The sequence below is a fragment of the Suricata suricatta genome, chromosome 8 (genome assembly GCF_006229205.1).
Source record: "Suricata suricatta isolate VVHF042 chromosome 8, meerkat_22Aug2017_6uvM2_HiC, whole genome shotgun sequence".
NCBI classification, from domain to species: Eukaryota; Metazoa; Chordata; class Mammalia; order Carnivora; family Herpestidae; genus Suricata; species Suricata suricatta.
The window spans coordinates 12,192,962-12,206,417 of record NC_043707.1 but is presented as its reverse complement, the minus strand read 5'-3'; the positions used below and the strand labels follow the sequence as shown (position 1 = coordinate 12,206,417).

Here is a 13,456-nt window from a genome sequence, read left to right as displayed (position 1 = left end):
AGAATCCCCACGAGCCCCTCACCAGAGTGATCGCGTGAGACAGGGAACATCTCAGCATGTAGCCCGTCTGCCTGAACTCGATCGTGGACACGTCGTCTTCCAGAACCTCCACCTCCAGACTCTTGTTCTTCCAGCACCAATCCTCATGCACGATGCTCACTGGAAAAGCCACAGCACAGACACGCATGGGCACAGGGCACGTCAGCTTCCTTGCCAAAGACTGTTATGACTTAACTTCTTTTAATGTGTATGTGTGGACACACAGACACAGACACACACACACACAGCTAGTTGTGCTTAGAACGAGTACTAAAGAGAAAATGAAACCAACAATCATTAACATCAACAAGAAATAAATTCGACGGTACTTAAAGGTTACGCTTACAAGTAAAAATATTTAGAGATCGGCAAACTTGTTCTATAAAGGGCTAGAAAGTACATATTTTCAACTTTGCACGTCACACAGTCAAAAATCCAACTCCGCCTTCGTGGCAGTTGAGCAGCTATAGAGAATATGCAAGCAAATAGGTGTGGCTGTGTTTGAATAAAGCTTGATTTATAAAAACAGGTAATTGGCCCCCATGGCCATAGTTTGCCAAAACCTGATACAATAGAAAATGTAATTTCTCAACAAAAAAATACTGCTTTATAAGCTATCCATTGCCACCACCTCCAAGCTGAGCTTTGAAAGAGCAGAAATACAGGCAATGGGAGTTCTCGAACTGCAGGGGAGAGAGAACCAATGTTGGCCAGGCACTGAACAAACTGTATTTCATTTTGTTTGGCACTCTACAGAAAGGCTGGATTACTCCTATTTTAGCAGAGGGACCGGCGCCTCATGGAGACCAAGTAACCTGTCGTGGTCACACAGCTACTAAGTTGTAGAACACGTCACTAATTATCTCATGCTCTCTATTGTGGCATTTAGAGTAAAAATGGCACAAAAGAGGGCACCCTCCCCCAAAGGAGGAAGCACTGGGTTGTCCTGACAAGGTGGCAGAGAAGGAACATCAATTCTTACACAATCACCCATTGCTAAAGAATGCACGTTCAAGGTCAAGGGGCAAAGGCCAGTTAAACAAGTAAAGGTATAAGCTGGGATGCAATCTGAGAGCTGGGTTTTAGGAATTACAGGAAGACAGGAAGAATGTGAGGGCCATGAGATGGGGCCTTTGGTTCTTACTTTTGTACTTTCCGGGGAGCACGTTGTCAAAGGTGAAAGTCATCGAGTTGACCTTGCCGGAGAGCTGGAGGCTCCGCTTCTCGCCCTGGCGGCTCAGGGACTGCAGTGTCACCAGCAGGTCACCGCAGGTGTCTGTCAAGAAAAGACAGGAAGGCTCCATGGCTTCTCTCCATGGCTGCTCTCGCCAGCCACAGCACAGGTTTGAAGCCTTCCCCCCCGCGTGCTGCCTGCCACTTCTGGTCTCCTGAAGGGCGGGGCCGGCAGGGCCCCTCCAAGGCCAGTGTGCAGCTGACTGGGCCGTCAGTAGCGCACCAGGAAGCCCCCGAGGGTGAAAGCGACCCCATCACTTACCGAATACCCCCGTGCGAGGCGCAGAAGACCAGAAGAGGGAAAACAGGGCTACGGAACACCTACTAAGTCACAGGCAAGGTGAAGCAGGGGAAGTGGTATTTATGGGGCACCAGCAGAAGCCAGAAAAAAAGGGAGAAAGATCTGGGGCGTCTGGGTGGCTCCGTCGGTCAGGCAGCCGACTTCGATTCAGATCATGATCTCATGGTTTGTGGGTTTGAGCCCCTACGTCGGGCTCTGTGCTGACAGCTTAGAGCCTGGAGCTGCTTCGGATTCTGTGCCTCCCTCTCTCTCTGCCCCTCCCCTGCTTGTGTTCTGTCTCTCTCTCCCAAAAAGAAAATATACATTAAAAAAAGGAAGAAAGATGACGGAACGTGACTGAATGGCACAGAATGGGCCCTTTATCATCATAACACTACCTATAACAGCAAATATCTGCAGGACTCCTGTTGTGTTCCAGATGCTCATGCAGGCTACACATGCACTAACTCATTTGATCCTCACAACGACCCTGGGAGGCGGGTACGGTTATTATCTCCATATTACAGAGGAGAGACTTAAAGCACAGAGAGGTTAAATAACTAGCTCCAAGTCACACAGCGAGGGTTCAACCCATAAGTTTGGTTTTAGAGTTCATGTTCTTTTTTTTTTTTTATGTTTTTTATTTATTTTTGGGAGACAGAAGAGAGACAGATCATGTGCAGGGGAGGGCCAGAGAGAGAGGGAGACACAGAATGGGAAGCAGACTCCAGGCTCTGAGCTAGCTGTCAGCACAGAGCCTGACACGGGGCTCAAACCCACGAACCGTGAGATCAACACCTGAGCCGAAGCCGGATGCTTAACTGACTGAGCCGCCCCGGCGCCCCTAGAGTTCATGTTCTTAACATCTGTGCCACACAGCCTGACATAACCATGTTTAAAATCCTGAGTGCCATTAGTATTCCCATTCTACAGAAGAAAGACTGAGGCTGGACAAGTAAGTGCTTACTGTCTCACAGCTGGTGACTGACAGAACTGGGAAAAAGAAACCCCGGTGTTCTTTTAGGAGCCAAAGCAGAAATGCTGAGAGGAATGTTTCTGGTGACACCGAGCAGCACTGGCCCAGAAAGAATCAGACACAATACAGAGCCACCTTTAACGCTTTCCCACAGGGAACGGCTCACCAAAACCCCACCTCTCACTGCCTACTTCTCTGAAGCTATCTGTTCTTGCCTCCAGGCGACATCTTACCCAAACAAGAGACTTTCCCAGAAACCGACGCCAAGAACTGTACGAAGGCCACGTCCATCACAGGCCTGTCGGTCACAGCGAGAGGAAACGTGTGGGGTTTCAAGGTCAGCCCCGCCCTGGCCTCCGTCTCAGGGACCATCACCTGCAGAACACAGAGGACAGCGTCAGGGTCTGCATCGAGGCTGCGGCTCCCCCGGACGGCAGTCACTGGGGCCCAAGTATGTTCAAGGACAGAGGTCCATTTCTAGGCCGTTTTACAATCACAAGTCCTTAAACGGGCCACGTGAAGAAACCACATTTCTAATGAGACACAGAAGAACTAGTCTCCAGCTGGGCCACGGCACGCACAAAGGTGCGCCTGGCAGGACTCCACCGAGACACACGGCCGTCACCGGGGCACTGCAGGGAAACCGTGCTGAATCCCAGAACCTTCTGGCTTGAGGTCACTCAGGACGGAAGCTAGGAACTTGTCAATGCTACGTGGATGAGCTCCTGGCAGAATTCAGCCTTTACCTCCGAGCACCTTTCTTGAGCTCAGGAGAAGGACTGGGTAAGAGTCCAGTGGTCAGCTATTTCTTCCCTAGTAAAGTTCACCTCCCAAAGCTGCCCTTCCTTGGAAAGTCCCTTATGTTTCGAAAGGGTTTCCAAAGGCTTGTCAATGTGGCCAACTTCACAACAGCTGGCCGACTGGTGAAGGCGCTCTGTAACGCACACACCACACTGTCCCGTGAGGGCAAGGAATCCACTCTCCCCCCACCCCACCTCCTCATGGCAGGGGACCCACCTGCTCTAGGGGAGAGCACAGGCTCAGAGGAATCCTCCTAGCCCCCTCCCTCCCCTCACCTGCCCTTCTTCACAGAGGAGGAGCAGCAGCTGACCAGACAGATGAGAGCCTGCACCGCACTGGGCCAGCCGTCCCTATGAGCAGGGCCATGCCATGAAGGGGACAGTGCACTGACCTCTGGCTCTGTCCCCCGGCCTGTGCTGAGGCTTCACCCCCACAGTGAGGCCACAGGCCAGGGTCTCCCCTGCTTCCGGCCTGCCTCGATGAAGAAATCAGAGGGCGCCTGACCAGCCATCCTGAATTCAGGGCGAGGTGGGAAACACAAGCTCTACGCTGGCCTCGGGGGCCGGAAGCCGTGCTCTGTGGCACCGCCATTCATATAGGGTGAATTTGGCTCTCCTTTGGGACCTATGGGTAGTCGGTCTATAGCAGCCAGAAGCCTCAGAAGGTGGGGATATGATTGGCTACCCAGAAGTAACGCCTAATAAACATCGGGACTGGAGAAAAGAGCCGGCTGAGTATCGTTTTCAAACTGGGCGCCCATCTGCTCTATTTGACTTGCGGAAATGTATACCTTCAAATAAGAAATTGGGAATAGAAAGGCTCCTTCTGTAACCACATTCTAGCTAATAATAAGCCTTTTAAAAATCACTCTCTTACATATCTTAAATAAAAATATCAAATGTCTTAAACAAACTCACCGTACCTGGACTTTGTAGGCCCCTGGTTTTGCTTTAAAACAAAATGATCCATGAGCATCCGTCTCCACGGTGACCAAAGACTTGTCCTTGTCCTGAGACGACAGGACAACTTTGTATTTACTCATCTGCTTGGCAGTGTCCGGGAAGCGAATGATTGATATCTGGCCACAGACACTGAACCTGCAACGAGGGGACCATTCATTGTGGCGAGAATTCGGCGGTAACGGGAGAGGCACTGACCAGCCCCGACGGCGTGTCCCTCGTCCCGCCCTGGTCCCGAGGACTAGTTGCACCTTAACAAAGACACAGAAAAGCAGCCCAAGTGACTCCAGTTTCAAAAAGCGACCTCTGGCAGGAAGACTGAGCCTCTTTCTGCGTCAGGGAGGCCAGGAGAGGGCTATGGGTGTGTCCTGGGTGACCTCTGGCAGCCCCACTGCTCTGGAAGCCCCACTGAGGAACTGCTTTCAGAAAATTGGCAGATGATAAAAATGTTTTGGGTCCAGTGGATCCTTGACGGTGGCACAGCCTTGGCCTGAGACTGTGGGCCGAAGCTCACGCAGGCACTGTGAGCAGCCTAGAGCACGGGGCACTGCCCAGCCACAAAACGGGGCAGCAGTATCAAGGACACCTTCCTTGCCTGTGATTAGATATAATCTGTGGATAAAAGCAATCAGGGAGATGTGAACAGAAAGGTAATGGAGTTAAAAAAAGTTTCCAAAAAAAAAATTAAAAAAAAGAAAAAAGAAATCCAAAAGAACTGGGGCGCCTGGGTGGCTCAGTTGGCTAAGTGGCCAACCTTGGCTCAAGTCATGATCTCATGGTTCGTGGGTTCAAGCCCCATGTCAGGCTCTGTGCTAACAGCTCGGAGCCTGAAGCTTGTCTTCGGATTCTGTGTCTCCCTCTCTTTGCCCCTTCCTGCTCATGCTCTGTCTCTCAAAAATAAATAAATGTTAAAAAAAAAAAAAAAGTTTATTAAGCTACAACTGAACTCCAGGGGCCACCAGCGCAGGCCCTCATCAGGTATGACTCACACTGGAGGCTCTAAGTGAGCGGCGTGTTAAGCATGGCAAAGCATCCCCGGAGAAGCACATGACAGGCGCGTCCCTTCCTGATCAGGACCAGCAAAGCCACCCTCGGCCGACAAAGCTTGCAGTTTCTGATCCTGAAGCAGCAGTTTAGCTAAAGATCGGTTGCTGCTCTGGGCAGAAGGAGAGAAAGTTGGGTTCGATGCTGGTTGATTAAGGGGTGCTCTTGTTGCTGAAGCGGCCAACCCCGCAGCCAATAAAAAATGGCATAAAACAGCACAGCGAGGAGATGCCTAAGGGCCGGGACAAGCCAGGCGTCCCCACAGAGAGAAGGGACCAGCCTCCGCGTGAGCTCACGATCTAGAGCAGGGGTCGAGGGGCAGGGGCCGCGTGCCAAATCCAGCCAGCCGCCGGTTCCTGGACGCACCGCGGGCCAAGAAGGGGGTGCACACTTCTACTTCCGTACTTCTCAAGGGTTCAAAGAGGGGCGGGAAAATCAAAAGAATAATAGTTTGACATGTAAAAATCATACGAAGTTCAAATTTCGAGGTGCTAAATAGAGATTAATTGGAGCACAGCCACACCTGTCATTTACGAATTGGCTGGGGTGTGCTTTGTCATAGAGGCCGTATGGCCCGTGAAGCCCACCGAATTCATTCTCTGGCCCTTCACAGAGAAAGGCCTCTGATCTAGATTTAAGGACACACATTTTGGTTCTCACTTTCCCTGCTGGGCACTTTCAGAATAAAAGGACAGGAAGGGAATACTGGTGAGCTATTTCCTTTCTTTTTTAATGTTTATCATCAGAGAGAGAGAGAAAGCACTAGCAAGAACATGAGCAGAGGGAGGGGCAGAGAGAGGAGAGAGGGAGGGAGAGAGAGAGAGAGAGAAGAAGAAAGCAAGTGAGCCTCAAGCAGGTTCCACGCTGCCAGCGAGGAGCCCAATAAAGGGGCTCAAGCGCATGACCTGAGCTGAAATGAAAGAGTCAGATCCCTACCTACTGGGCCGCCCATGCGCCCTAACTGATGAGTTGTTCTTAAGGACCTTTCATATGGTCTTATTTATATACATGTCATGGGTTATGTCACCTTTTTCACTCTACATTGAACCTCTGAGAAAGTTTTAAATATTTTATCCATCCCACCTGTTTTAGCTCATATTCTCAAAGACAACAGTCCAGTGACCCCAAACCTCAAATGTATATTGGCTTTGGCTTAAAAAAAAAAAACTGAAAAGCTGGTAGGACACTGTAGTCTTATAATGAAGCCCTCAGAAATTGATTTGTGTTGGGACACCTGGGTGGCTCAGTCAGTTAAGCATCCAACTTCAACTCAGGTCATGATCTTAATGGTTCATGGGTTCGAGCCCCGCATCGGGCTCTGTGCTGACAGCTCAGAGCCTGGAGCCTGCTTCAGATTCTGTGTCTCCCTTTCTCTCTGCCCCTCCCCCCCTTGTGCTCTGTCTCTCTTTCTCAAAATAAAACACCTTAAAGAAAATTGATTCCTTCACCAAGGTTGAATACGTTTATGGAAAGAAATTGATGATTTTGATGCATTCTAAGATAATTATACTTTCACAGTCATTTGGACAGAAGCCAAAGCATTTTCTTCTCAAATAAATTGGGAATTGTTTTTTAAGAAGAAAAATATGAATGAATTAAAAGGCAAACGTGCTATGTTGGCCCAAAAAGAAAATGAATTTTTCCAAAGATGCTCGACAAGTGTTGTTTTTCTTTCCTTTGACCCAAATATTCAACTTTTAAGATAAAAAATAAATACAAGTGTCATCCCCCATCTCCGTGCATAGTTGCTCGAATAGGAACTATGGGGCCCCAACAACACAAGGCCGGCTACTCCCTCCCCACATTATCTATCAAGTGCATCTACTTCCTGTCCTCCCCTGCTGGTCCCCTGCACCCGCCACCACCCTATCTCCTCCAGACAACCGTCACCGTTTTCTATCGCGTCCCTCCACCCATACTCTGGCTTCCCTGACACCCCTTCCCCACACAGCAGCCAGAGCATGAGAAAAAAATGTACTCTAAAAGCCCTGATCCATACGGCTCCCTTGCCGAAAACACTTCAACAACTTTCCATCATGTTTGGGGAGATGACCCCAACTCCACAACCTGGCCACAGGCTCTCTAACCTCACCAGCTCCTCCAGCCACGCTGGCCACCTTCTAGAAAGCTCCTCCCTCCCCCCCGCCCCCAATGGGCCTCAGAACACACTGGTCCTCCTGTTTGGGAAGCTAACTGCTAGTTCCCCAGTGAGGGGCCTCACAGGGCCCCGGCCCCCTTCCCTGCACACCCACCGGAACATACTACCACAGATTACCCAGCTCAAGCCTGTCTCCCCAGGAAGACGAAAGCCCCGTCTCTGTCCTGCTAGTCTTTATCACAGTGCCTCACCCCAAAGTAGTTGCTCAAAAATGTTTATGAAGGAAAAGGAGGCAGGGCGTGAATCCAAAATGATGTTCTGAGCTCTAGCATCACAGACGCAGAAGCACCAGGTTCCACTGAAGATGTACTTCCTCGTCTCCCAGTTGCCACAGACCCTCTGACCTTGACCCCCACCCATCTACAGAAAATGTCACCGTGGCCTCCTGTGACCAAGCCAATGCATCGTGCTTTCAGGGCTCAGCTCCCTGGCCATCAGGGGCCACCGCATACCTAAACGCTGCTGCCTGGACCCTCTGAGGCCGCCCCCAAGCCCCAGCATTCCATTTCTGGTCTCCTGTTCTTCTACTTTTCCTATTATACATCTACATGCAGGCAGCCACCTGGCCCCGGCTCCATCTAGCTACTGAGGCACCTGGTGAAGAGCGCCACCTAGTGGTCCTACCGATCCCGAGGTCAAGCCTGAACCCTTGTCACCTGAGGGGCCCCTGTGCCCTGTCCACAGCCATCCTGCTTCTCTAACTGGAAACCCCTAAATACTTTTCCAGCCCATCCCCGATTTCCCCGTAAGGCAGGCCCTCATCAAGTCTGTTTTCACACCACCTGTGCCTCAGTCTTGTCCCCTTCATGGCCACCTTCCACCACGTCTGCCGGGGTGCCTCAATGAAAACGAAAACCTAACCATGTCACCTCCATGCTCAAAATCGATCACTGGCCGCCAGACCCCTGATAGAGAAAGCCCCATTCCTCCAGCAGGGGTGTGAAGACGTCCTCTGAGACTCCCCGCTCCGGCCCTGTCACTCTCCTGTCCTGCCCAAAGTCTCCAAGCCTCTGCCTCCGCCGCCTCTCTCCAGGGAGACCCTGCCCTGCCCCAGTTCAGTGAGCGTCTCTGCTGCCTCAGACACAGATGGCAGCAGACCCAGGCCAGACCTGCCCACAGGTGAGACCAGGACCCGAGACCCGACTCCAAGGCCTGGGTTCTGTGCACCGCATGGTATCACTACAGGATGGAAGAGCACGAATTCAGCCACCAGACGTCCCCTCACACACTCACAGTAAGTACAACAAGGCAGGCAGAACCCTGACAGTGACCGGAAGCATCTTACGACACTTTTCTCAAGCAACTACACTATCTTCCCAAGTCCTCAAGAGTTAAGCCACGGAAGGTCTGGAGATGTGGAGTCAGACACGAGCGATCTTCTACCTTAGGTCCATTTTATCTTTGAAGCAAAACAATTTTCCTAAAGTATCTACATAGGAGTAACTTCAGTTTATAAGACTTAGCACTAACCTTTGTAAATTTTTTTTTCATTTTATTTTAGAAAAAGACAGAGAGTGGAGAAGAGGGGCAGAGAGAGAGAGAGAGAGAAAGAATCCCAAGCTTGCAGGGCTCAAGCCCACGACCCCTGGATCATGACCTGAGCCAACATCAAGAGTCAGACGCTGAATGGGCTGAGCCGCCCAGACGCCCCGGCCCTCATCTCTCTAAGAACACCAGCCTGGACTTCTCACGGGGGTCCAGAACCGGACGTGGAGCCTGGGCAGAAACACACCGCCAGATAGAAGGTAATTCTGTTCTCTGCTGGCTGCCGAGATCCACGCGGGTACTTCCAGAAACAAACACAACGGCCTTACCCTGTTGCAATGATGTCAGCCAGCTGAGGAGTGTTAGGTGCGATTTTGATGGTGACAGTCTCAAAGTAGAGGTGTTCCTTCTGAGCGTGGATGGTGTATGTCCCAGTCGTGATGTTCTCCAGGCGGAAGGAGCCATCGGCTTTTGTTCTGACTAGAAAACAAAAACAAGCGCAGAGAAGATGAGCCAAGAATGACTGTATACGCCCCGCCCCCCACCATCTAAACAAGAATGCTGGAGACAAAGAGCTGGCGCATTTTCAGTCATTAAGACAGTTCCCTTTCTGTCTCCCTCTGTGATCAAAAACCCCTGCAGTCCCGGGGCCAACGCCTCTGCTGACCTTTGATCTGGTTACTCAGAGTGACCACCGCATCCGGAACACCTTCTCCCTCGGGTCCATTCAGGACCCTCCCAGTGACGGAGAATCCCATGACATGGAACACGGGCTGCAAGACGAAGGACAGGAAGAAGGCTCACACGCGCCGGAGTGCACAAGCCCCCCGGCTCACTCAGGCTGCCGTCCAGGGGGCCACAGCTCAGCACGGCCATCACGGGGGAGCCCCGGGTGCCAGCCGGGCCCTCCCAGCCCCCCAGCCCCCCAGCCCGCGCCACTCCCACACCGCTGCACTTTCGCGGGTCTGCCTGCTTTCTTATGTTCCCAGCACGTTGATGTCTGTCAAATAACTGAATGAAAAAGATCTAGAAGCTTACTCCCCCAGTTGAAGCTCATGGAGTCAAACTTGAGAGCCCACCGCCTTGCTTCCACCTGCCTCCTCCCCTCCAGAAGCCCCCTGCCCTGGCGAACCGCACCACCCACCAGTCTCCCAACCGCAAGCCCCAGTGTCACTGGGACCCCTCCCCACACCCATCCATCCTCCACACACCATCCCTGCCAGGTGCACTATCTCTTCCCACCACGACCCAGATTCATAGCCTCATTCCCTCACCCGGGCCACCTTCTTCCCCCGCCGTATGCGCCCTGTGCTTGGTTCACACGTGTCTGTGCCCCCGCTCGTGGGTGCCAGGGCTCTGCTCTCCCCGTCGCTATGTGCCAGCCCCCCAGTCTCTGCAGCCTCAAGCTGACCACACTCGTGCTCGGCAGGCACGCCTCACATGGGCCCTCCACACCAGCTGCTCTGGGCCTGGCTCACTCTGTCCCGCTCGTGGGGATCAGGGAGGAGGCCGCTCCTTCCCACCATTCAGGTTTCAGCTCAAACCGTCAGCTCCTCCGTCTGAGAGGCCTCCCCCAACTGCCTGTCCGCCCCATCTCAGGGGCCCTGCCTCCTGCCCCGAGCCGGTCACGATCTATCATGCTACCCTATGCTATTCGCTTCGTCAGACTTTTACCAGTATCTGAAAATGAGCTCGTTCGATTTCTTATTGCCAGTCCGCCTATTAGAATGCAAGCTACATGAACACAGGGGCCTTTTCTGTTGTAGTCAGCTGGTACACAGTAGGCACTCAATAGGCTGCTCCTCAATGAATGAATGCGTGCGTGCGTGCATACAACAGCATTCAAGAGAATTTCAGAAAACTAAAACGTCTTCTTTAAAATTCCAGTAGCCCCTTTGATCCTTCTAACAAGATGCGGTTACCACTCACCGATCCCTATGTTCACCCAATGACTCCTTCTACGAGACACCTACTATGTGCCAGGCACTGAATCCCAGTGGGAATAAAGAACGCACTCTGGTGGCTCCTGGCTCATGCAGCTCACAGGCCCCGCCCTGAAATTTTCTTCATCTCTGCTTAAAAACGTGCATGTGGCTGAGGCCTGGGACTGCCCCTCACCGCTCGCCCGCGCCCACCCTTCCCCGCCCGGCCCCTGAAGCGAGCACCCCCTGCCCGCGTCCGGCAGGCACAAAACAGGCAAGTGCTGCACAGAATCTTAACACGCAGTCAGAACCCCACTGAGCATGTGACCTACAAGCTAGCTCCTACCAATTTAAGCTACTTTAACATAGTACTTTCAAATGTAACATTAAAAGAAAGCGATTAAAATCTAATTTTTTCAATAACTGTAACACTGGGAGGTCCATTTATGAAGACTACTATTTTCTTTGGGGATCTGCTCTATCTAGCAAATTTTCTACGGTAACCATTATCTACTTCTGTAATTAAAGATAAAATGTGATGGAAAACACATTTGCCATCTATTTTAGGATCTAGGGAGTGTGTCAGGCCGACCTTCACCAAATCCCTCACCCCTCCCCTCTCTCGCCCCCTCCCTGCAGCCCGAGTTCTCAGCTCTCAGCTGGTTTATGGCCACAGCCTCCTGACTAACCAGTCCTTCTCTTCCACCTAGCTCCCCGCAAACTCTCCCCAACATGACTACCCGAGGAATCACACCTCTCCTCTGCTCGCTCACTGCCTCAGTGGCCCACCAGGTCCTGTATAATGTGCCCCATCGTCTCTCCCTTCCCCACTCCCTCCACCCCAGACACCCTGGCCTCCTTGGGATCCCCCAAACCCTCTAGGCACACTCCGGCCTCAGGAACTTTGCACCTGCCACTCCCTCTGCCTCAAACACTTTCCACCCTGCCTCTTCCCCCTCAGGTTGTTGCTCAAACATCACCCTCACGGTGAGGACTTCCAAGAGTACCCGGAAGATGGTAACTCGTCTCAGCCCTGAAAGTGTGCACCTGCTTCCTTGCTTTATTCTTCTACACACCATTTATCACCTTCTAATAGTCTAGCTGATTTACCTATCGGAGCCACCAAATTCTGAAAGAACAGAATTTTATGTGGTTTTTTTAAATTCTTTTTTTTATGTTTCTTTATTATTGAGACAGAAACAGTGCATGAATGAGAGAGGTGCAGAGAGAGAAAGGGAAACACAGAATCCAAAGCAGGCTCCAGGCTCTGAGCTGTCAGCACAGAACCTGATGTGGGGCTTGAACCCACAAACCATGAGATCATGACCTGAGCCGAAGTCGGACGTTTAACCGACTTAGCCACCCAGGCGCCCCCTGAAAGAACAGAATTCTGTGCCTCGTTGGGTCCCCACTGTCCACCCACCCTTGTGACGGTACCTGAATCGTCTGGCACTGGCCTGCACTAAATACATTTCATTGCACAAAGCAGCTACAACTCGGGGGCTCCAGTTTACTCAGATGAAGAGATTACGTGAGAAGGGATCCCAGGCTAAACTGGGACCGAGCACGAGTCTGTTTTGCCCAGCAGCCCAGCCCTTCTAGATAAAATACTCGTCGTTTTTTCTTAACCATGTTTGCAACACCTGTGCCCAGGGATAGGAAACTCAAACACCTGTCCCTCCAGAAGGCCGGCAGGTCCTACCTCAATTCTCAGGCTGTCGTGTTCCACTGTAAAGTCACGTCTAGAAGGAGCAACATCAAAGGTGATCCTCTCTCCTCTATAGAAGGGGATCTAGAAGGAAGGGCCTTTCGTTACGAAGAGCCAGCAATAAGATTCAACCATCAATACTAAAAACTGACCCAAAAGGCCACCAATGACAAGGGTTTGGAGGTGAGCCAAGCGGCAAAATGTGAATCCTCTTGCCGATCTTAAAAGAGGAAGCCCAAACTTTTTGCAGCTGTTACTGAAAGGTCAGAATCTCACCTCAAATAACTGCACTAAATCAAACAGTCACAAAACTGCGGGTCAATCATTTATTCCTTTTAACACCCAAATGGCATCGATGCTCACTGCGTCATAAGGGTCCCAAACACCCAGAGGACACAAATCTCCTCCACTCACCACAGTGTAGTCCCCACTGGGCAAGGAATAGAAGGAGAAGGAGCCGTCTTCCTTGGAGACCGCGCAGCACAAATACAGCAGACTCCCATCTGGGGGCTGGAAGCCGGGCACCGGCGAGAGGTTGCAGCCCAGGACATCCTACGCCACAGGGGGTGGGGGGCAAAAATGACTTCCTTTTCTTATGTGCTCTGATCGCCAGCAAATAGCCATGCTATTGGAAAATTTTTCTAAGCTTTATGTCACGAGATCCATATTTCTGAAATCCATAATAGTGGAGATAAAAAGAACACAGACTTTTTTACACTCGAGTTGAGAAGTTAAAAATTGGCACAGTCTCCTTGGGGAAAAAACGCCATGATTATCTTTCTCTACGACCGGTCACCACTCTGAACAAGAAAACGGAGCGCAGGAAAATGAGGTGGCCGGGCCACTCAGCC

At 51.4% G+C, this 13,456-nt stretch overlaps 1 protein-coding gene across 1 annotated transcript in view; it reads right to left on the bottom strand.

Annotated features, from left to right (window-relative positions):
• Positions 1-13,456, bottom strand: part of NOMO2 (NODAL modulator 2) — a 54,423-nt gene that overhangs the window by 28,654 nt on the left and 12,313 nt on the right. Inside the window, exons 8-15 of the mRNA XM_029946785.1 lie at positions 13,020-13,157; positions 12,600-12,689; positions 9,643-9,748; positions 9,305-9,455; positions 4,252-4,426; positions 2,762-2,903; positions 1,184-1,315; positions 23-159 (exon numbers count right to left, since the gene is read on the bottom strand). Coding sequence (XP_029802645.1) covers positions 23-159; positions 1,184-1,315; positions 2,762-2,903; positions 4,252-4,426; positions 9,305-9,455; positions 9,643-9,748; positions 12,600-12,689; positions 13,020-13,157 — 1,071 coding nt within the window. The remainder of the gene's footprint in view (positions 1-22; positions 160-1,183; positions 1,316-2,761; positions 2,904-4,251; positions 4,427-9,304; positions 9,456-9,642; positions 9,749-12,599; positions 12,690-13,019; positions 13,158-13,456) is intronic.